The 25,602-nt window shown below is 38.2% G+C and overlaps 1 protein-coding gene across 2 annotated transcripts in view; it reads left to right on the forward strand.

Moving 5' to 3' along the window:
* LOC136848862 (atrial natriuretic peptide receptor 1-like) overlaps positions 1–25,602 on the forward strand; it is a 454,893-nt gene that overhangs the window by 312,464 nt on the left and 116,827 nt on the right. For both annotated transcript variants that reach the window (XM_067121689.1, XM_067121690.1), the window contains exons 6-8: positions 7,882–8,023; positions 14,976–15,162; positions 19,421–19,530. In XM_067121689.1, coding sequence (XP_066977790.1) covers positions 7,882–8,023; positions 14,976–15,162; positions 19,421–19,530 — 439 coding nt within the window. The remainder of the gene's footprint in view (positions 1–7,881; positions 8,024–14,975; positions 15,163–19,420; positions 19,531–25,602) is intronic.

The following is a 25,602-nucleotide window of genomic DNA, read 5'->3' on the forward strand; positions in this document are numbered from 1 at the left end:
AATTCAGGAAACATCAGCAGAAAGCAGGAACGAACTCGCCCCTCGCTTAAACATCTGAACGTCGGAAGATTTCACAGCTGCACCAGGCAAATTGTTCCACATTTAAGTTGTGGGCAAAATAAAACTCCTGGCAAAATGGAGCCTTCGCTGACTTTAGCGTCGTTTAGCGGCACGACTGAAAATACTTTGAAAAGTATGTCAGTGAAACAATCCTGGCGAAGTTATGAGTTCTTTATCAATTAGTCCATCTCGTTTCATCATTCTACTCCATGATTCAATGCGTTTTAATGACAATATTCAGTAGGTGCCACTGTGTCGTCCTCTCCAGTACTAGAGGTCTGCTGTTCTTAAACAGTGCAAGAACTAAACTTGTCTCGCCTATGGCACGACTGTTAAAGCTCGTAAGCTTAAGAGAGGTTTTAATGCTATCGTAAAACGACAGCTCTTGTGCCTTGAAATACTTCCTAGCTGCAGATTTTGTCACCTATTAATCGTAATTACTGTTCTTCTATTCATTAGGATGTTGTCTTTATCTACATATGAGCATTCTATTCAATATTTCTTTAGGAGGTTGGAGGTTACTGTCCTTTATCGTTTGTCCCACGAGAATGTGAACAAGTCATTGTAATGATCACGGGGGATTAAGCTTGTACAATGCGAAAAGAGGGTAGGAAAGGTTCACACTTTCTTTTCAAATACAAAAGAAGAGACAATTCCGAGCAGTACTGGAAGGCAGTGTGACATATATTTGTTGAAAACGAAAGAATAAAAAAAAAAAAGTTCGTAGTCTATATAAAAACAAGATCGTGTTGAATCAGCTCTAAAAAAAACATCTCAGAAGGTGGCTCCTACGAGATATAAAGTAATCTGAAGGAAGATTGACAAAGTAAACCTTAATGATATTTCTTGGATCAACATTTGGGGATCCTAAACCACTTTCGCGTTGCACGACTCACTTATATCAACATTTACCGTAAAATCGAAGCTCTACAGGCGTAGAGGTCTTAAGCATTAATTCAGAAAAAAAAAGAAAAAGAGAGAGAAAACCTTCATAAGATGTTTGGAGTAGAATTATGGCTAGGCTAAGGCAGCCTTTGCTCCTGTCAGGAAAACTGTCCGTTATTCTCAAGTGTCAACAAACAATTCGTTTTATCACATACAGGCGTCAGAATCAGCAAAGCTCTCTGACATAAAAACCATAATTCCAGAAAAGTACCTATTCAATATATATCTTGTACCTCAAAATCAATCCCACTCATAAAGCAACATTTAGACGGCATTACCGAGAACAATATTAAGCGGTACACCGGTGAGAAAATGAACGATTTCCTAAAAGTATAATTTTACATCTTCCCCCGAACTTCCTTACTCATAGTACCAAGCCTTAACTTTTATTCACATCTCTGTAAAATGTGACCACGCTCTTTTAGTTCAGTCATGATTATTATTAATATAATAATAATAATTCAATAAACCTTTAAAAGTTCTCTTTGACTCCCAAAAAAATCATTCTCTTCTCCTTCAGTGACGTGTTTTTTCTAAATCCTTATCGTTTTATTGAAGACATATCTCAAACAATTGATCACCTTTTTGTGAGTTTCTGTCTGCCAGTGACTTATCTCCTCTTTTCTCTCTCTCTCTCTCTCTCTCTCTCTCTCTCTCTCTCTCTCTCTCTCTCTCTCTAATACAAATGGTATCCGACATCAGTTCAAGTCTGCCTCTCCCAGTCGCTCCCTTTTACACTTGACCTTCAAGTCCCATCTTCCGTTCCTTGATAATGTCAGCCGCAAATGTGATGCTAATTTTGAAATGCAATCGCTACAGTCAGGTCTACGGGGGTAGGGGAGGCGAGTGAGAGGTGGGGGGGTCGGGAGAGATGGAGGAGCAGCTTCTCAAACTGAACAAGATTAATTCAAAAGGCTAAAAACTCCGTTAAGAAAATCATGCTTTAATTAATTTCTTCGGATTGATTTAGAAGTAAATCCGTAAGATATTCCTCAACTACTCACCAGAGACATCAGCTCAGAAGGAGCCGCAGTCAAGTGCCGCAGCACTGCGATCATCTTTGCTAGGGCTACGGATCGCTCCAGGCTTACTTACCGCCGAACATTGCACCCAGCTGCAACGTAGGTACTAGCTGCAAATAGATTGGCGTAACAACTGGTAGAGATCCAACAGTGATCCTTGCATGTACGAGTCCAGTGCTCTAGCAAAGACCTTTGGCTCCTGTTATGTAAAAAATTCGGGTTAAAGGCTCTTACCTTTGTCCTTCATTCTTTTTCATCATTTGCGTTTAACCTCATGAAGTCACTTGTGTATCAATAGCAACTGTCATGGCAGTACGCAGTCTGCTTGGAAATTGTTTCCTAGAAACTACTGTTGCACAGAAACCCCAGTGATTTATTTGAGCCGTTCCCCCTTACAGGAGTTGGTTCAAGAGAAAAAAACTATTTTAGATTGCCGATCCGCATACTGCGCGTTTCTCCATTACGTCTATCTATCTGTTTTTCATTATTGTCTATTGTGCCATATTAAATCTTTCTGTCACTCCCTTCCTAATACTTCCGAGTTATACACAGTTTCACCAACCCATTGTTGCACATCCTTTCCACATGGCCAAACCACCTCAAAATACTCTGATTCATCATTACATCTACCTCATACCACCTCTATACTGTACATCTCCACATTTCTTACCATTTCAGTTCTTTTGGCACTGTATATACTATGCAAAACGTTCACCTTATCTGCTTGAAAATTTTCTTCCATTTGATTTTAACTTTCACACTTCACTTCCATAGAGGAGAATCGGCACAACAGTCCCTTCATACATTCCAGCCTTGGCTTCCTTAGACTCCCATTATGCTAATCAACAGCTTCAAATCTCCACCATCCATTTTAACATCCATCAGGCCCTCTTTTTGGTTCCAGTTTACAATAAAAACCTTACTCATGCTCAGTTACTATCAGCTTTCCTTTTGAAGACTTTCCCAGACACTTTTTACCATATTTTGCAATTTCTTTTCACTAATCCCAATCATTATTGTATCAGCTCCAAATACCAACGATTCCAAACTCAGTTAATGGATAATTTCTTGTCACATCGCTCCAGTAATAAAGACATCGACGTGGACCATATGTTAAGGAAATGGTCATCCACTCAATAAAGACCAGTGAAGTAAAAAAATTCTCAAAATTGGTCACTCAGATTTGTGATAGAGTGAACACAAATAAACACTTGGCCTCTATTAACAATGAGGATAGTGAGAAGACGTGTTAAGGAGAGTAAATTATGATTCACTTTCTGTGCTGAGCATTACAACCTGAGGAATTTGCAGATCACGAGAGAATCTGCGTCAGATGATGCTAAAAGAGCATCAGCATTCCTAGAAGAGCTAAGAAAACTTACAGAGGAGCGAAGCTATCTCACATAGCAAGCTTTCAGTTGCGATGAAGTGGGTTTGTTCCAAGAAATAATAATATGTATTCATATCGCCTTCCATAAGAGTTCCAGGCCAGCCACAAGAATGAAGGCCTGGGAAAAGTTGAGTATACCTTAGTTTAACCAGACCACTGAGCTGATTAACAGCTCTCCTAGGGCTGGCCCGAAGGATTAGACTTATTTTAAGTGGCTAAGAACCAATTGGTTACCTAGCAAGGGACCTGCAGCTTATTGTGGAATCCGAACCACATTATAGCGAGAAATGAATTTCTGTCACCAGAAATAAATTCCTCTAATTCTTCATTGGCCGGCCGGAGAATCGAACTCGGGACCAGCGGAGTGCTAGCTGAGAGCGATACCCACCCGTCCAATGAGGAACCTGACTAAGTCAGTGACGCACAAGAAATGTTTGTTGCATAATCTAGATTATGACTACAAACAGACAGTTTATGATGGTATCAATAAACGAGGTGGTTGACAGAAATTAATTAAACAAAGCTATAATGTGTTCATGGAAAGGTTTGCAATTACAAATATTACTATCTAGTATTAATGTAAATGCCCAGATATAATTCAGATCTTCATATGATCAACCTTTGCATGTGTGTATGCAGACGTGGATTTCAGACTTACTTGTTGATTAGAATGCTGATGCTAATACACACGTGCATTGTGTGTAACTGACACAACAGCTGCCCTAAGTTGCGTTGTATCTTGGATGTGTTTCAGGCAGTAACTTGAATTAAACCAAGTTTCTACCATGTCGTCAGTAACTCTGGATTTGAGGCAAAGACAGACTGTCAGACAGGCTGACAGACTGTCAGACAAACAGACTGACAGACAGAGATAAGACAGACTGACTGACAGACTGATTGACTGACTGACTGACTGACTGACTGACAGACAGACTGACTGACTGACAGACAGACTGACTGACTGACTGACAGACTGACTGACAGACAGACTGACAGACAGACAGAGGTGAGGCGATGTGAATGGCAACTAGATGAACGCACAGAACGCCACGAGATTCAGGTTACTGTATTTCTGATAACAAACTTCTGTATTTTCTGTAACCACAAATTTTGCGAATAAGGATGGTTTTCTCTGCAACAAACAATTCACATGAGGATCATCACTGCGTGTGCATTACATAGATCTATAGACAAATAGCTCAGTCGATGGAAATATATTGCTTTAACAGACACGTTGACAGAGGAATTATACGCTTCAACTCTCATCCGGAACCGAAGTACGTGAAGATGAAACAATACCTTTGAGAAGGAATAAAACGTGAGGGCTTATGTGAAAAATAATTGAAAAGGGGAACTCAGTAACTAAAATGGTGAACTAGCACGGTAAAAGAAAACACGTGTTCAAAAAGCGTAACTTCAGTTTTCAAGAACATGATGCTATGCGCTCCTGATCACAATAACTACTCAAAAACGCAGGTTAAAAATACTGTGCTATTCAGTGATAACCGTTGGAGCATGGTTGACATGGTAACTGAAGCAAACAGTCCAAGGCGAACCTCGAGCAGGATCGTGGTAGACTTAAATCGAAATGGAAATGACGAAATAAACGAATTGCCAGAACAGACCAAAAATGAGGAAAAACGGGAGAACAATAGTCCTCTAACTGCCTGGGGTTCTACGCCGTAAAACTAATGGACTGTAACCGACGACAAATTCCAACATTTAACAATCAGTTGACAATACAGGGATGCTGTGCGTTGTGAAAGCTTTGAATGAAACCAAGGCTTTAGAACAACTATGATTCCCATGAGAGAGGAAAGAGCGATTACCTAATTTTAGAAACCGTGCCTCCATTCTGACCTTGGGTTAATGATGTTCTCCTGAAGAGGATGACAAGACGCACCCAGCCATTACCACCTGTTTTTTTTTATAACAGATAATCCTTAACAACCTTATAATTCCCTATCTCTGAATAGCTTTGAAATGCATTTGTTCCTGGATTGAGTGCTTGGGTTTCAAAAGTCCTCCGGACAAATTAGGTAGATATTTGCACTACTGCGAATTATTTTATATTTATATATATATACATATATATATATATATATATATATATATATATATATATATATATATATATTAATTTTCAAATGTGTTGAATTTTTTAGATTTTGCTTCAATACCACAGCAGGATTTGTGCCCTTTCAGCAATACAGATTGTACCTGATTTCTGTATAATCTTATTTTCATTACCATTTCAGTCTATTTGATTTCTAAATCTCATTCGGCTTGCCATTTTTTGTCTCATAGTCTTTCACGAGTTTCCAGCCTAAGAGAGTAGGTATTGGGTATCATAATTGCCAAATATTTGAAAGACTCAATTGCATTGTTCTTGGCTCCATCTAGTATTGTCTCGTCCCTCTCTGCTCATTATTTACTTTTTTAAATTCCAAAACGGTTTATGAATGCAGTGACTTGGATGTGATAAAACCATCCACGTCACTGACTTCAGATCAAATGCTCTAGTTACAATGGGTAGCGTAGCAACTATGCCTCATAAACAAGTGATATATGAAGTGATGTTACTACTTATACGAAAGTGAACAAGATTCCACTTGATGAATGGATTAAGTCATTCATCGGCAACGTAAGAAGAACACTGAAAAGTTATAGAGACCTTTTTATTCAATTTTGCACTATGTGTCCATCGTTACCATATTTTTAAGGCAAGTACCATATTTTTAATGCTTGCCTAAGACGCATCAAGTAATCCTTTGACTCATAATTAGGTCCACAGCATCTGTTTCGTTTGAACGTTCAGAGTATCTTGGCAAAATTGCTGTCGACACTTTTTGAAACTAACTCATTAGGCCTAACGTGGAAATCAAACGTTATCAAGATCCGTCCCTTTTCTAATGTTTGTTCTTTGTTTACAAAAGTTTCTATTGACTCATTGTAAGGGTATCATAAAAATTAATCGGCTGGATTGTATTTACCACCAACTGGCAGTCAGATTTTGAATTAATTCCTCTGAATTTTTGTGGCTGTAAATTTTTAAGGCAAAATCTTTAGTTCTCTCAAATTTGTATAAGGAGTTTTAGGAAAGCATTTCATTCATAAGGTCATTCAAATACCCACACGATGGATTTAGTTGTAGATAACATTTTTGGCCATTCTACCTAGACACGTTAATGTCTAGAACCTCTTAGAAAAACTGACTGACCAAGTCCTGTCTGTTGAATTCGCGCTAGATATTGAGAAAGGTGTTCGCTTGCGCTTTCTAAAAATTGTTATTAGACGTTAACAATGTCAGTGTAAATCACGATTACTGTATGTACTCGTATAACACCAACAAACAATTTAACTTAGGCACACTTTTTTCCTGGATTTCGTATTAATAATATCAATAACTCTGTATTCTCTGTAATGCTCTGGAGAGTATTCCGTGTTCTGTCCTGAATTCCGGGATAACGAACTACAGAACATTATGAAAGTAGGTACGGCCATGCATTATCTTGTGGACAATAGGCAAAATACAGCTGTCAGCACATTTTATAATGAAATGATAGAGGCCGAGGTTATATAAGATCACCCTTTGTTTGCACATTTCATTAGTTTTGAGTCCATCCAGCCAGTGTTGAAAATAATCGGTGTGATGCAGTCTTTTCATACGATATCACTGTAAAAAAAAAAAGTGCGCAGTAGAGCTTATCCTCACCTAACAACAACTATTGTTTTAAAAATCCCAAGTCTCTATTGTGAGTCACTTTCTTATTATTTAATTAGAGCTGGCAAAAAAAAAAAGGAAAAAATATGCTCTTTGTACACCTTGTTCGTTTCCGCTCTGATATAGGGGTCTTTGTTGCACCTAAAAAACTTTCAAATATATACATATATACACACATGTATATATATATATATATATATATATATATATATATATATATATATATATATATATATATATATATATACATAGAGAGAGAGAGAGGAGTATTACAAAGAACGGAAACGCATTGTTATTTTTTTATTTGCTAAACAATTTAACAGTTTCTTTTTCTTCATTCTCTCTATTTTTAATTCATCCCCAAATCTATTTGACAGAATAATTTTCTTGTCCTAATTTCAAATTCCGTTATCGCCCAGTCATATTTGAGTAATTAATTCCTTCTGGTCACTGCATTGAAAAATAGATTTCCGTGATCATTCTCTCTCTCAAATCCCTTATTCCTCGATCTCTGTCAAAAAGATTAAGTTGCACAATTCTCCCTCAGCCTTTTTATAATAAAACATTATCTCTCCATCCACTTTTAAATGGCCCACTTGCCCTGCTCAGTCTTTAATACTAATTTCCAAACCCCATCGAATGGAGAGCCATCTTTGCCGCATCTCCTTCCCAACACTCCGCTCGCTAACTTTCCAACCTTTTGATATACCTCATTCTCAGTCCTTGCTGTTTCCTCACAGGACGTCGGAAAACAACAAACCGTGGTACAACGCCAGCGACACAGACGAGTCCAACGAGATGGCCAAGAAGGCGTACGAAGCGTTGCTCACCGTCACCACCAGGAAACCAACTGGTGGTCATTACAAGAACTTTTCTGCTCAAGTAAGTGCCATTTGCTACTCAGCTTCCTCCTTCAGAATCCCGCTGCTGGCTTCCAGTAGGCGATGAAACTTCGTTAGGGTTTTTTCCCAACCAGGATGCTAAAATGGGAGAGATGGTCTTGTTTGCTTGAAGGTTCAGTACTTAACTGTGCGGTGTCTGATCCCATCTAGCAAAATGTTCCCCCGATTTGTATCACCTAACCACTTTCACACATGTTTTTGTCGAGGCTGCAAGAGTAACGGTAGCTATAGGATGGTCTGTTAGATCGTGGACTACTTGATCAGACTTCCTAGTTCCTCATTGGACGGGTTGGTATCGTTCTCGGCTGGCACTCTGCTGGGCCCCCGCGTTCGATTCTCCGACCGACCAATGAAGAATTAGAAAAATTTACCTCTGGTGATAGAAATTCATTTCTCGTTATAATGTGGTTCGGATTCCACAGTAAGCTGTAGGCCCCGTTGCTAGGTAACCAATTGGTTCTTAGCCACGTGAAATAAATCTAATCCTTCGGGCCAGCCCTAGGAGAGCTGTTAAGCAGCTCAGTGGTCTGGTTAAAGTAAGGTAAGCTTATCTTTGATCAAACTTCCACACTCCCAACGATGGATGTTCTGATAAACAGCAATTTCCTAATCTTGGATTTATCAAGGTAGCCAACAGTGACTGGGCCATAATTCCATTGTAATTTCTCAAAGTTTTATTGGTTATTCCAGAACAAAAGGAGCTTCAGTTTAGTCTTTAATCTTGGTGAAATTGGAAGTTGCTTCATTCATGATATTTGACATTTCCTTCAGGAAAGCTATTGTAATACTGGAACACCAAGTGAAAATTGAAATGTAACTGAATACATGCCTTGAGAATTTGGGTAAGGGAAAACGGAAGCTAGGGATATTCAGGGATTTACCCAAACACAAGTTTCCTTACTCTAACCTAATCTAGGGTGCCTCATCCTATTTAACAGGTGGCAGACTTGACCTAGAGCCCTGTAAATCATAAAGAATTAATGTGTGCTTACTTACAACGGCAGATGAAGTGTGTGGTGAAGCATCAGAAAAGAGAGAGAGAGAGAGAGAGAGAGAGAGAGAGAGAGAGAGAGAGAGAGAGAGAGAGAGAGAGAGAGAGAAATGGGGCAATTAAGATGACCTAAAAGTCATGTGAGGAAAAGAAAGTTGCCTGTAAGATTAAGATCTGGCAGAGGACAGGCAGAGAGGAGAGTAAATATATATACAGTTAGAATTTGGGGGAGGCACAGAGATGGCGGCCCAGTCAAAGGTGAATTGAAAGGAATTCAATCTGAATTTCAGTACAGCAGAGGGAAAAGAGAAAATACTTAGGACAGTAAGCTAGCCAAGGAAAGATATAAAAGTTAAAAAGAGGCAAAGAGTGGAGAAAATGAAAAGGGGGAAATTAAAATTGAAAAGTGAGAGAAACTGGAACTTTTGGGGCAGTATTTTGAAAGTCTAAACGAAGGAATTTGAAAGTGAACTGAAGAATGTTGGAGTGGTTGAGGCACTATACTGTAATATATTTACAGGATAAAAGGGCCATAAGGAGGGTGATATCGTTTAATAATAAAATTTGTAGACGGCGCAATATAGAAACGGGTGTAGCCTAGAGCTAAACACGGCGTCCCAAGGAGCTTCCGCCATGTTTAGTACTAACACCTCGGGGTAGGTGTCGCGTAGACAACCAGCCAAAGAGCACCGACTCTTTTTTTTTTTTTTTCCACGGCACACTCGAGACATCAACCTGGAGGAGAGAGGGAAAAGCAAATTCATAAACCATTCGCTCTGTCAGTCACGCAAATGACTCGAATTTGCCGTGTGTATTTAACGAAGAGACTGAATTGTTAGCCTAATAGCAGCCTCGCATAAGCAAGCAACCTTTACACTCGGTCGCGACGAGATATTTCGGAGACGAATTCGCCAACTGGGCTCTTGATTGCGAGCGCGTATTTTCATACCGAAATTCCACCTTGCTTTTGAAACTGCGTCCTGCCTGAGAGATACCAAGGTGAAGTGGTGACTGCAGAAAATGCAATTTGAAGAAGTTTTTTGGTTCTTATTTTTCGTGCAACAAAGCAGAAATTATTATGCATTACAGGCACATCGGACCTATTTTTCGTTTTCTTTGATAACAGACCAGATCTCAGTTTCAGAATAACTGGACTCTGACGGTGAGAAAATTAGTAAAAAGTTTCAGACTAGACGAGAAGTAATGAAGGAAACAATGAAACAGATGACTCAAGAACTCAGGTTCTCGCTTTGTAGTTTGTTGACAATTAAGAAATTAACACAAATTAACGAATTATATATCCTGTGTGGCGATCTTGTTTTACTAAGCTTCACAAGATGTGACGTAAGAATAGAATAACTTTATGTCATGTCATTTCTCCTTTTCCACAGCTATAGAACGCAAGTTTGTCACATACAGTAGACTTTCATCGCTAACTTCTCTTCTGCTTGCAAGTTGCTTTGCTTATTTAATTCAAGTCAGAACTTTGTGTAGGAATAATACTCATTATCATTGTTGAACAACGAACTATTGCATTATTATTATTATTATTATTATTATTATTATTATTATTATTATTATTATTATTATTATTATTCACGTGGAAAAAGAAGTATACCTTAGTTTAACCAGACCACTGACCTGATTAACAGCTCTCCTAGGGCTGACCCGAAGGATTAGATTTATTTTCCGTGGCTAAGAACCAATTGGTTACCTAGCAACGGGACCTACAGCTTATTGTGGAATCCGAACCACATTATAAAGAGAAATGAATTTCTATCACTAGAAATAAATTTCTCTAATTCTTCATTGGCCGGTCGGAGAATCGAACGCGGGCCCAGCAGAGTGCTAGCCGAGAACGATACCGAAATCCATCCAAAATGCGAAATACCAACCTTACCTAAATTACGACTATACGCAAGCGTCCCGCTCATTCATGATAAAAATTTCTATCGAGAATTAAGGCAGATAATAGACAGTTTTTTTACCAGCAATTGACCTAAAGCTAATACCTTTTAATCCAATGACCATTAGATCCTTATTCAAACACAAAGAGAATCTTCATCCTCTGATGACCTCGGGAGTCATTTACCTATTTAATTGCCCCAAAAGTAACCTGGGGAAATATATCGGCTCCACCCGCAGGTTGTTAAAAGTGAGATTGGATTCTCATCGAGGCGTGAGTTACAGAACGGGTGTTAAACTATCAAACCCAGAATTCTCTTGCATACGTGAACATGCAAAGAAATGTAAATTCGATATTAACTACAAAGATTTTAAAATCATAGGCCGAACTCGTAACGACCAACAATTAGCAATTTTAGAATCACTTTTAATTAAACAACTTGTCCCTCAACTAAATACTGAGACCACCTCAACACCTCTATACCTCTTCTGAGGTAAATATATCAAAATCGTGGAAAGATATACATTTTACAAGACAATATCGTTAATATGTATGTATGTATATATATATATATATATATATATATATATATATATATATATATATATATATATATATATATATATAGATCTATATATATGTATATTGTCATTAAACAGAACACATGATAACCAGAACAGTAAATATATCAAAATCATGGAATGATATACATTTTAAAAGACAATATCGTTAATGTGTATATATATGTATATATATATATATATATATATATATATATATATACATACATATATATATATATATATATATATATATATATATATATATATATATATATATATATATATATATATATATATGAGTATAGGTGAATATATGGTATGTGTTGTACACCATAGTAAATGTAAGTATACATAAAAGAGTACAAATGGGGTGAGAAATTATATCCACGTCCCTGAGCGTTAAATTCAGGGGTCATGGTCATTGTTTTAAATTATCTGCTTTCATTATCTTTACCATTAGCATTCTCTACTGCTTTTATCACGATTTTGCGATCGAAAGGAGATTGGGAAGTGAGGTGTTACAACCTTGAAATGTAGCTGTTATAAATGAAACTGTGGATACATTCCCAGAAGAATTGGAAACCACATTTTAAGACGGCAATTTAATAAAAGTTAGGTATTAAATGAGTTTATTTTTCCAGCATAAAAAATAACTTCATAAACAGCATTTGAGAATCACATTAATAGGAGAGTTCGAAATAACTTGCGTTAACGGTCGTTATCAATTTAGTAACTTACGTCGTACAAGTTCCGCTAGTTAAGCAAGACATTGAGGCGTTGCTGCAGGTGTTCATTGATAACATTAAGGAACAGGAAGCAAGTACTTAGGTAGACAGGGAGTTTATATAGATTCCGGTATCCGTAGATCTCGAAGTCTGTTGCTGAATTTCAAGAGGGGGTAGAGTTAATTGAATTTCGTAATATACCTGTAAATGGTATAGTACGACTTCCAAGCCCATGGTAAAGGCTTTAAATAACTCAGTTGGGATGATACTTAGCCATGACACCCCGCATTGAGGTGAGCTTAAGTTGTTCTGTTATAAAATAAGATTATTGATCAGTGTTGCATATATATAGATGTGTGTGTATATATATATATATATATATATATATATATATATATATATATATATATATATATATATTATGCCCTATTATACAAGGTCAGATAGGGTCAAAACCTCCTTCCATATCTGTTTTAAGAACAATGTCATATCAACTGATGTCTCAAAGAATCCCTGGTAGCAATGGCCAGCCTGTGTACTGGGTCACCACATTCCCTCTCTCTCTCTCTGTCTCTCTCTCTCTCTCTCTCTCTCTCTCTCTCTCGTTATCCAAGTCACTAACTGAGCTAAGGAAGAACAACAAAAAAATGACTACAAAAATATAATTTATTCAGCAATCTAACATGGCAAGTAGATTGGAATCAAAATAGGAACGAAATGGGAATATCTGCATCCCAAAATTGTTAACCCAATTAAACCAAGTAAGAAATATAACATAGTGCAGCACTCAGGCACTGATTATGTATTTCACTTGCCCAGAATATCTCAAGAAATGCTTTACCCAAAAAAAAACCAGCAGTATAATATATCAATACCCTTAAGCGTTTCATATATATGTATATATATATATATATATATATATATATATATATATATATATATATATATATATATATATATACGTATGTATGTAATGTGTGCAAACTATCTAGTATAAATATTGAATGTAGCTGCTTATGTAGTATATATATATATATATATATATATATATATATATATATATATATATATATATATATATATATATATATATGTGTGTGTGTGTGTGTGTGTGTGTGTGTGTGTGTGTGTGTGTGTGTGTGTGTGCGTGCGTGCGTGTGTGTGTGTGTGTGTGTGTGTGTGTTTATTTTGATTAAAATACATCCAGAGCTATGACTAACTCCCCGAAGACAACGTAAGCAAACCTTTATTAACCTTTTTGTGGAACCCACACATTTTCCAAGATTGCAAATGGGTGTTACAGACTAATACGCACACAAACAAAGCCACTCCAACATCTCCTGAAAACATAACAGACACCTCACACGTCTCAAACTGTCGACCTAACCGCTCAACTCTCCTCGCTGCTGGGAGAAAGGGAGCTGGCGATTGGTACGATACATGTACACATGCGCTACCGGGGTCTAAGCGATGTCAGGCGGGGCAGCCGATCGAGACTACGGTCTACCCCAAAGCCAAATCAAAGTCCTTCAAAAGAAGGCATCGTGCTTACCCCATACAAAAAATGGGAAAAAGCACGTTAAACGAAGAAGAAGAAGAAGAAGACATTTCTGACCACTAAAGGTCGAGTTGGAATAGGGAACGAATCCTTACATTTGAACTTAGACTCCGGTTTCCGAGATTCTCAAAAATCCGTTGAAGATCCAGACGTGGAGAACTGCTCTGCATAATAAACATGTTTATGTAGCACAGCGATTTATCATCCCCTTAAAGCTAGCGGAACGTACATGTTATTCCTCATCCTGTGCTCATTAAGATATTAACAGTGAAATAAAGACCGCGGGCAGATTATTTACTTCATACTAAAGTTATCAACACAGAGAAATCAAAGCCACTAAGAGGAAAAACAAATTCGGGCAGATAAGGCTTAAACTGACTGTGCCTTTGTTTTCGTATGATTTTGGCAAATTTATACGCAGAGTGCTGCTATTTCCAACTCTACTAAGACCAAGCAGGCAAAGTACGCCATACCAGTAACTTCTTACGAACGCGTCAAGCGGGAGCTTAAGGATTATTTTGCCATAGAAACTAGCCGTCTTGATCATAACCTTGCCCGAACGTTGATTTTTTTTTTTTTTTTTTGTGCTCGCCTTTCATCGTAATCCATGAAAGAAAATGAAGAGAAAGGAAACTAACTTCTGAGCGAACAAAGGAGATTCGCTGGAAGACGACACCGTTCAGCCCATTTTTTTTTTTTTTTTTTTATTTTTTGGTTGGACGGATCAGTTTCTCCTTGCAGACGCTCTCTCGAAAATATTCAGTGAAATACGCGTATGCTCTAACGTCGACTTGTGTCGGGTACATATTACTAGCGAAAACGAGCAAGCCTTACTTAGGAGCGCGTTTATGTTTTGTGTAGAAATGAAAACTTGAGGTTGTTAGATTTTAAATCCCAGTTATTAGTTGGAATGTACAATGCAGTTTAACAGCAGCTGAGTACATCCCAATAACCAAACGTGATTCGTTTTAGGAAACAAATTCATAACGGTAAAGTATATGTACGTGCATGCTTGGATGAAGCTAAATATATGGCGACATTTAATTTATCACTGTATTTGAGAGAGAGAGAGAGAGAGAGAGAGAGAGAGAGAGAGAGAGAGAGAGAGAGAGAGAGAGAGGTAACCACTTGTTCTAGCTCGTACTTTTCGACCTTGACCCCGCCACTTAATCGCCAACCTCTTCCTCAGGTGAGGCAAATAGCAGAGGACGAGTTCGGATATCGCTACGAAGAGGACAGCGTGAATCCTTACGTCGCAGGATTCTTCGAGGGAGTCCTGGTCTACGCCGCCGCCCTCAACTCCACTCTGAAGGATGGCGGATCCATTAAGGATGGAAGGGGCATCATCAAACACATGTGGAACAGGACATTTGATGGTGAGACTACTTTTTATTCGCCATGATTTGCTCTCATGTCGGTTAGAGCATTAGAACAATCAGTCAGTTCTTGTCATTTCTTTGGTAATTGGTAGGACCGATTTTTTTTTAATTTATTGAAATACTTCTTTAATCAGTTAATTAAATTTGGTTATAGCTGTCATCACACAGAATAGGCAGGAGTATTGACAACAAATAATTCATAAGGATGCGTTAATCGAATAAGATACAAATTGAACACCACTTACATATTGATGAAATTAGATCTAGTTATTATATATCAGCTTTTTCCCAAAAGTTTTACTAATTCGTAATAATCTAGGCCAATTCGTTTCCCTTGCAGCTTGAAAACCACTTTCAGTAGGCTAGTTTTAAAATCTTGTCACGCAGAGGTGCAGTTGAATAATAAAATATTAAATGATTGTGGAAATTCTACTGTAATGGAAATATATTTGAAAATATATGCAGCAAGAACCTTCGAGAGCCTGCTCAATTCTCCTTTTCAGTCTTTTGATTTGAGAAACATTGTATTTGTCTTTATGCACATTTTGAACTCGGCCGAGCCCCCTAGACCTTTAGGAACTGGCCCATGTGTGCAACTTTTCAAGAGGAATCTCCGACTGTGCATTACAGGTTGTGAGTTCTTCCCACTCTTTAAGGTAAATTCCGGTTTAGTGACTGCCTAACTCTGTTACTTTTTGTGTCAACCTGTGTTTATGATGCCCAAGATGTGCTCGATTTTTTTTTCTAAGTTTTGTGTCCAGTGTCCACTATTTGTTTCAGAAACAATCTATCAAAAAATAATCTACAAAGAAAAAAATGTTTCACTTTGGTTTCATCCCTGTTCTTTTTGATGCACAAAAATTTGCTTAATGTATTTTATATGATTAAATTATTAACAAAATTAGCCATATTCAGCACATCTCTGTTGCTAAAGTATTAGATACAAGATTGTTATAAACGTAGCGGAATGCTTTTTCATTTCTTTCATGAAAGACAACTTTTCAAGAGTTTTCAGTTATTGCTTTGTTAAGAACATCATGTTAAGATTAATTTTGGGTCATTCATAACCACTTTCCATCCCGGCAAGGGTGGGCATTCGGCCAGTATAATTATATCTTTACACAAGCAAAAAGAACCATCTGTCGGTCCGTCCATCATTAATCAAAAGTTTAAGGTATGTTCATAATGTATTCTGATAATTATCTTGTTTAAGTATATAATTCTGAAAGAATTATTCGACGGCTATCACGGGCAAAGGTGCTGATAAAAAATCATTGATGGGGAATAAAAAAAAGTGAGCGTCCTTCAAATAGGACGAAAACAGATGTACGAACGAACAAGAATAAGCTACAAAGCTGCACTGGAGGCAGGCTGTGCTCTGAACTAACACAGCAATGAACTAACACAGCAATTACTCTCTTTACAATTTTCAACAATTGTTTCAAAAATCCCACTCTTTGTTTTTAGGGCTTTGCTATATCAATTACCGGTTAACTATTCGAAATGTTTCTATTGAAACAGATACCAAACATATTCATGATGTTGTGAAAATGGAGATTAAAGTTTTTCCAATAACCAAAACTTTCCTGGGTAAAGTTGCGTATTCCGGTAACACAATAGAGGTCTATTTTGCAATCCATATTAATGCAGAGAACGGCTCAGAAATTTTTCGTGTTCAGAGATTAGTCAACACCAAGATTGATTAATCACTTTATTTTTTAATTGTTTATTTACTCCTGTAACTAAAGCTGATATGGCAGAGACCTTTCACAGAAGGTTACAGGAGTCAGAGAGATCAGGAGGTTCAGGATTATAAAGGATTTTTGTCGAAGGAAAAAACATTTTAGTGATTGAGAGGACGTTTACAGCGGCCAAATTGTTGACTGCGTGGAACGCAACAAAGGCCATTCTAAAAGTCTTAAGAGGCTGCAAAGCTTTTTGACATTCGTCTTCAAACTTCTTCAAACACACGGTGATTAGCAATAGGCATAAAAAGCTAATCCAAAGAAAAAGTTGTAACGCACAAAATTTTTTAACAAGAAAGAAGACTCATGTCCTCCCGATAGTAAGAAGAGATTTATGCGAGAGTTAACCTTCAGTCTGGCTGTCTGCACTGATGTCTCCATCAGCAGCCACAGAAACACCGTCCGTATTAGTTTCTCTAACGATACGAACAAGTGAAAAATGCAATCGAGTTTTCTGTACAGCCGCTGCAGCGTATAATCAAGGCCACCGAAAATAGATCGATCTTTCGGTGGTGTCGGTATAATGCTGTAAGAGCCGCGGCCTATGAAACTTTAACCACTGCCCGATGGTGGCCCGCCCTATATCGTTGCCAGAAGCACGATTATGGCTAACTTTAACCTTAAATAAAATCAAAACTACCGAGGCTAGAGGGCTGCAATTTGGCATGTTTGATGATTGGAGGGTGGATGATCAACATACCAATTTGCAGCCTTCTAGCCTCAGTGGTTTTTAAGATCTGAGGGCGGACAGAAAAAGTGCGGACGGACAGACAAAGCCGGCACAATAGTTTTCTTTTCAGAAAACTAAAAAAACTGTCCCCTCCCACCATTGGTATCAAATTAATTAAAGCCCCCTCAGCGAGCATGGATTTTTTTTACAATATTTTTATAAGCCATTTCAATATTCAGAGTTCATTCTACGACTTTCGTCCAAATAATAAACCAATAAAGCATTGCTCCTGTCACGAGTTTTTATAGTTTTTTCATGACAGGAATAAACCTTTAGCCGTTCGTTATTGGGGCGAAAATTAGAGAAAGAACTTTGAAAGCAGAAAACTGATGTTCACGGACAATAATATAAAAAGTGCAGCGTTGAGGAAGGTAACTTAATAACTCGAAATCCATGGTGGCTGAGAACGACTCTCTTTGTCACATGGACAGAAAAAGCACGAAATGTGTCTCGCTGTAAACCGACCTTGTTGGGGTTGACAGAAAAGATAGAGACACTGTTTCTAGAGACACTGTTTCTATGGTTAATCAGCATCAGGTATATAGTAATCTTAACCTTTACGAAAATATCCTAAAAGCCAACGGCAATGAAGTTCACATGAGACCTATATTAACCGCGTTACTCAAGACCAACTTTCGCTCACGTTTCTTCTGACGAAGGGGACGGGAGCCCTTGGAAAAAAAAAAACAAAAGAATTCAGTCGAAATATATCGATGAAAACATATTTAAAAATCTTTTAGGTACATTCTTCCTCCGAATATGAGCACCCTCATGACTACAGCGATATGACATCAGTATGAAGCAATTCTTTACTTTGAACTCTCATCCCTTACATAACTTCTCTGCTATCAGGCATACGTTCGTTTCCTCCTCTCGTCTCTGAGACGTCCACTCTTCCCAGATTTCCTTTCCGTGTTCAGACCTTTCAGCCTAAAACCTAATTAGCAAATCCCTGATCAGTTTTCAACATAAAGAAGAGAAAGCTCATTGACATTCCGGCTGTCTTCACTTCTCCTAACTCCCTCATTTTCAAGTGTGTTGAAGGAGCTGCGCCCCTTCACGAAATGAAAAGATGTTTATCGTCGTCGATTTTTACCAGTTTTCTAAACTGAGTTTTTACTGTTGTGTCACAGAGAGCGTTGGATTATTTATAGACACTGAATAAACAAATTGTAAGTAAAAGAATCATGGTTTTTTCCTCACATCCAAACAACTTAATGTGGCTATTTAAGGAGTTGGGATGTCGTGGACAATAGTCTTCATGCCGCCATTTAGTAGAATTAAAGCATTTGGTTTATTTAGAGAATTATGGACCCTACGAAATATATGCAAAAATAATGAAGATTTTTTCCTTCAAATCCACATACCTTCATTTAGAAATGTAAGTATTTGAGATGTCGTGGACAGTAGTCTTCATGACGCCATTTAGTAGAATTAAAGCATTTGGTTTATTTAGAGAATTATGGACCCTACGAATTATATGCAAAAATAATGATTTTTTCCTTCAAATCCACATATCTTCATTTAGAAATGTAAGTATTTGAGATGTCGTGGACAGTAGTCTTCATGACGCCATTTAGTAGAATTAAAGCATTTGATTTATTTAGAGAATTATGGACCCTACGAATTATATGCAAAAATAATGAAGATTTTTTCCTTCAAATCCGTATATATATCTTCATTTAGAAATGCATTTTAGACGTCGTGGGCCGTAGTCTGTACGACACCCGTCTGTAGAATTAAATCAGCTAATCAATAACTTCTTTATATTTCTCCTCAGCCAACGTGGGACCCCCTTGGTTCACCGGGAACATCTCAATAGACGCCCGAGGGGACCGGAAGGCAGACTACGAGCTGCTCGACATGAATCCACAAACAGCCATCTTCGAGGTGAGTTTTTCTTGTTCTTTTTATTTCATTTCCGTGAGTTTTGGAAGGAAGGGCCTCGTGCGTTGGAATATACAGAATAATGATTAATATTACTATTATATTTATAAAAATGGAGGCGGTATCGTAGCAGTAATCATAACGATAAATACAAACGGTTCAGTCGCCATCTTTGGCCTAACCTGTAGTGCTGAAAGTCGTGTCAGTGAAGAGGTAAAAAGGCTGAGTATAAAAATATAATAATAATGTTGACTAATGTGTGTTACCAACTTCTTCCATTTACACGGAAAGCGATTGCCCACTGCACTGTTGAGTGGTCACAGTCACTGTCCGTCGCTGTTTCTTATCCAAGCAGCGGTTCGAATCCCGCCGGTGGCGAAGCACGTATGAATTATAATTTCCTTGGGTGTCAGTTATTCCCGAGGTATAGTGAATTGTATATTAAACAGTATTTGTTGCTAGATTTTAGTTGATGTAAAGAAGTTACTCATGTATAAGTGACGAAAAGACACACGCACACACATACAGTATATATGTATATATATATATATATATATATATATATATATATATATATATATATATATATATGAACACAGTGTTTAAATATAAGTACTATGAAATATGACAGATTTCTTCTCATTTAGACATCTTCAAGAGGATTGTTGAGCAGAAGGTGAAATCTTAATTATATATGACAAAATGGCAGTACACACGAAATCATAACGGGTGAAAACTCTTGGCAGCAAGAACGAAAAGATAAAGTTCTTATGGGTATCAGTGTACCCACACCGTCATTCTACAGATACTAAAGAAAGCTCTTTTGAAAAACTCAAGTTTCCACACTTCACCTTTGTTGGCCCACCGGCAATTCAATAAATCCCAAATCTTTCGCATGGACCGTGGTTACGTCTTTGCTTTGCTTATTGTTTGACTCCCATTTTTTCCCCCTACGAAAAATGTGCTCCACAGTTCGTATTTACTACTCAGTTTCAAAATCCTACTCCTCCGTCTACAGGGCCTCTTCATTTCTTTGCTGTTTACGAATCACTATCCTTTCAGTGACGTGCACGTCACTCCTTCCTTGGAGATATTAAACGCCAGTATCCCAGACCGACTTCTACTGTCCGCAAAACCACTTGTTGTCTCAGCTGGTATAGTGGTTAGCACTAGTCCGCTGGTGTCGTGGTGTGCCACTCAGACGTTGCCGGTTCGCGTCTCCCCCGGGGCGATGAAAAACCACCGGCTCTGTGTCATGGTCAGTTACTGCTGAGGCGTCGGGTCTGCAGTGGGAGGTTGAAACCAACATTTTTTGGAAGCTCGAATTTTTAAGTCAGTGGCCCCTTTGGTGTGTTTGTTCTATGCCAGTAGGTTTCATCTACTGAAATAATAATAATAGATATGCTTCGCTTGCATCAAAAAACCTTTTAATCACGCTCAACAAATTGCTATTCCTTAGCACACAGGCCATTGCAGAAATGCCAGCTTGTTCTTCCATTAATGGTTTTAAGGTGGATGTAGAATTGCACATTTTATTTCTAACCTTTTATAACATTCGGTTGAGGGTTGATTATCCTTGAAATAGTAACAGATTTTAATATGAATATAGAAGTTTAGTTACTTACAGCAATATTCCCACACAGTGCGAAAAAAATTAACTTCTTCGTAAGAATCACAGTTTAATATTATTCATCGAAATTTCTAAAATTCATCCCAGTTTTAATTAAGGTAATATTATAGAGTGACAATGAACGTGAATACTTACATTATCATCTATTTAAATCATAAAAAGATATTTTATTTCTTAGTGTATCGACTTGATTAAAACATTCATTAAAATAAGTTGTAGTTCAGTTTCACTTCAGTGATTATACTAAAATGGAAATCCTTTATTTATTGGTAGGATATACAATTTCTCATTCGAAAATTACAGGACTTGCCGTAATACAATAAGACTTTCTTAACTATAGCTGAACTAGTTCGAGAATATAGGGATAACGGCACTATCTTAAGAAATACTTATAAGAAAAATAGAATCACGTTGTCGTTTAGTTTCAAAGAATCCTTCGATTTACTTTCGATTTAAAGTTTTTAGTTTTAGTCACAACTGTTAGTGGGTCTATCTTACTCTTTGGCCCTACACATTTTCGCTTTTAATCCCTTCTTTCAGACTAAGTGTAGCCCTTTCGTTCGTGGGGTGACCGGATCTGCTCTATCTCACCTAAAGGGACCTGAGGCAGCCACTATGGAAACCTTTTCACTCAATAATCCTAACATCCTGAAGACTCAGCCATTCAGTGACCTTCGTCTCTGAAGTTAGAGTTGTAAGAAGAAGAAAACTCAATGGGCCGAGATAAATCTAAAATTTCTAAAATCCACGACACCAAATAATTAATTTCATTGACTTCGAATAAACGCTTTCATTCGCGCATGCAGAATGTTTAAACAGTGAGGGACCCATAGAAGACCCCTTGTTGACCTTGCAAATATTGGCAACAGGAAGTTCACCGTGATACGCTGCAGTCTGTGATTCAGCGAACTGATGGGAAGCCTGCTTTCGACAATTGCAATATTGAGCGTCGACACGTACGGCCGGAGGGGACGTCAGCGCGGCAAGATTCAATATCATTTAATTGATGATGAATCTGATGCTCCCATGCTGTCCGCACTTCCGTCAAGTTCTGGGGGAGAGAGAGAGAGAGAGAGAGAGAGAGAGAGAGAGAGAGAGAGAGAGAGAGAGAGAGAGAGAGATAAAACTTTGTGCCAGGAATACGTAAAGCAAAATTAAAAAAGCAAGAATATATATATTGTATATTGAAACTAATGAATGCCTGAGAACGCGCGTCACAGAAATAAATTTCTGACTCACATCGGGAACGAACCCCGTTCTCCTAAATGACAAACCAGGGCGGTACGAATGGCCTGTGTGGGTCAATTGGTAGCGCCCTGGCCTGCCATTCGGGAGACCAGGGTTCGTTCCCAAAGTGAATCTGAAGTTTCCGCATCCATATATTCAGAGAAAACGATTACTTTGGTGAACTGGAAAAAATTTTATTTCATCCGAATGAAGCAAAGGATGGTAACTCTTTTTTTTTTTTCTTTGCCTAAAAGAAGCAAAAGAGAAAATCGCTTAATTTCTGCCGAAAAAGACGCAAATTACAAGCGGGCGGAAACCAATGCTGAGCCACGACTTTGAGTCACGACTGTCACGCGTAACCAGGAGTGAATATTCCGTTAAGAGGATGCTTTTAGTCTCTTAGCTGGTTTTTATCAATAAAAGTTGAAACCATCCCATTTCTCACTCGTCAAAAATAGCGCGCGTGCTTATCAGGTTTGTTCTGAAGGACATTTGAAGGTCTTTGCGAAGGGGGTTTACTTGTGAAACGAGCCTTTTTGTTTCGTGTTAAGCGCTGGCTTTCTCTTTCTTAAACTCCATTCGTATTTGCTCATAAAAGAAAACAATTGTTTCATAACAATTATGTTAGAATACTAAATCATTGGCCGTACAATTAACAGTGCAGCTTTAACAGTGAATGCAATTAATGGTGTGCGTATGTAATCAAACTGTACCCATGAATTGTGTATCTTTGTTCAGTCTTTACCGTTCTTGTCAAGAATTCTTTTTCATTTTATGCAAATATGAATTACATCTTTCCTAAATCAGCAATGACTATTAAGCGAACTTGCAAGGATTCTCTCTCTCTCTCTCTCTCTCTCTCTCTCTCTCTCTCTCTCTCTCTCTCTCTCTCTCTCTCTCTCTCTCTCTCTCTCTTCCGCCCACCACCAAGGACATGAAGATTCTTTTCAACATACATGACAAGCAAAGTTCCTACTTATGCCATATATTATTGATTTTGTCATTCTTTCACCACTATCACACACACAGCTTATATTTCAGAACGTATATCAGTTTATTTCACTCGATAGTCATCTCACCGAAACTTTTTTCAGTAGAAGGAAGCGAAGACATTTTGAATTACTACAGAAACCACTCAAACTGGTTTTCTTCGGGGAATAACGAAAGGAGTAGTAATATGCTAACATTCAAATGGATAATTTTGACACTCTCAAAAATACACGAGACCTTTATTTGCGAAAGGAATCATAATCTCGACTTTGCGCTTTCGAATATGCCCTCCACGCCTTCTTGGAGCTCGGAAATGCCCATTGGTGAGCACGAGGTCTAGTTGGCCCTGTTTGGTAGTTTAGGTGGAGTTCAGGCTAAGGTAACCTCCGCAGTTGATCTGCCCTTACTCGGGAGGAGTGCTGGAAATCGCTGGCAGCGGGATGGTGAGCAGGGTAACGCTCTCACGGCTTTGTTTCTTTGGCTTCGGTCCTGGATGACTAGCGGGCTGTACACCTAAGCACTTTGTGAATTACGGTGGAAGTAAATTAGAGAGAGAGAGACTGAAGTGGTTAATGTGAATATTTTTTTAGGAGATTGAAGTAAGATACATATATATATATATATATATATATATATATATATATATATATATATATATATATATATATATATATATATATATATCTTACTTCAATGTATGTATGTATGTATATATATTATATATCTTTCTGGTCCTTCCTCAAAAACATCCTGCAGTTCTGTATAAAATACATCTTTTATTCCTTCATTGAGCTTATTCCTTGGTTAACTCTCCGAAGAAATAAGAGCAGAAGTGTCTGTAGAACTCCAGAATGGTTTTGAGGAAGGACCAGAAAGAGATATGAGCACGGTTGTTGGCGATATGAATGAAAACGTTGGCAGGAAAAACTTACGTTATGGCGGCTGTTATGGGCAAGGAAGATCTGGAAAACACAGCAAATAAAATTAAGGTGCTGCAAATATATGCACTCTGACTTCTCTAGACGGCAGCCATAGACGCCAAACAGATGTTTTAGACAGGACTGCTTGAAAAGTTGGGTTCTTCCCCCCCCCCCCCTCACAAAGGGGACCATGACTGATGCTAGTCCTGAAAGGTATCTAGTTCGGTCGTTTTCTGCACCCCAGAAACTACTGCAAGCTACCCTGTTTGTAGAGCGTCAGTAACCACATTCTGATAAGCTACCTGATGTCATTAGCTTACTTCCCGGGAGGACTTTGACTTTTAACGTATAGATCTGGCTTCCTGGTAGCATTATTGGTGAAGAACCTTATTAGCCTACGAGTGGCTGACATCCTACACAACGTCGTGAATTGTTTTTCAGGTTTTTCTACCGTCCGTTCTGCAATTGTATAATGGAAATACATGCGAAATGGCCGGAGTAGATTCAACATTGAGATGGCGTAAGGCAGGGTTGCGGATAGCTGCCTGTAACGAAGAGCAGTGAGTTACAATGAGGTACGAAAGCAAACTTGATTAGTTAGTGTGTGGATGGCTAAGATAATAAATGATCAGTATAGCACGTCCGGTCCTAGAGTGTTTTAGTTTATTTTATCCTTCCGAATACGCGCGATGCCACATACGTTGGGGTTCGTAGGTGGAGCGAAAGACTCCTGTCCGGGGGAGGGCATGGAACCCTCGGATAGGTTAGGTTTGGAGGCATTCCTGTTGAAATGTTTTTGACCTTTCAAATTAAGCAGGCTGTGACTCGTGGAAATAACATGAACACTTTTACCTAACTATATACATTATATATATATATATATATATATATATATGTGTGTGTGTGTGTGTGTACATACATCTCTCTGTCTGTCACGTCTGCATCTAACTTTACCAGGGCCATCTGACTTAATTTGTGCATTGTAGCAAATCTTTTCAGACGCTCCCTGTCGCTCACATTCTCTCTCTCTCTCTCTCTCTCTCTCTCTCTCTCTCTCTCTCTCTCTCTCTCTCCAAGCGAGTGCATCCTAGCGCATGCGCGTGAAGGACCATGCTTTGATGGTTCATGCGTATATATATACTTTATTGGTCACGTCTGTCGACGGCCTCGAGATTTCGAACGAACGCTTTCCCGGCTTAACCAACCGTGAATTCTGCAGTGGGGCGTGTGCTTGCATGCATTCTCGCCAGCAATCAAGTCCTCCTTGTTTACCACATAAACTAATTAATGTCTTCCCTGTTTGTTTTG

Source organism: Macrobrachium rosenbergii, chromosome 19 (assembly GCF_040412425.1).
Source record: "Macrobrachium rosenbergii isolate ZJJX-2024 chromosome 19, ASM4041242v1, whole genome shotgun sequence".
In the NCBI taxonomy this organism is placed as follows: Eukaryota; Metazoa; Arthropoda; class Malacostraca; order Decapoda; family Palaemonidae; genus Macrobrachium; species Macrobrachium rosenbergii.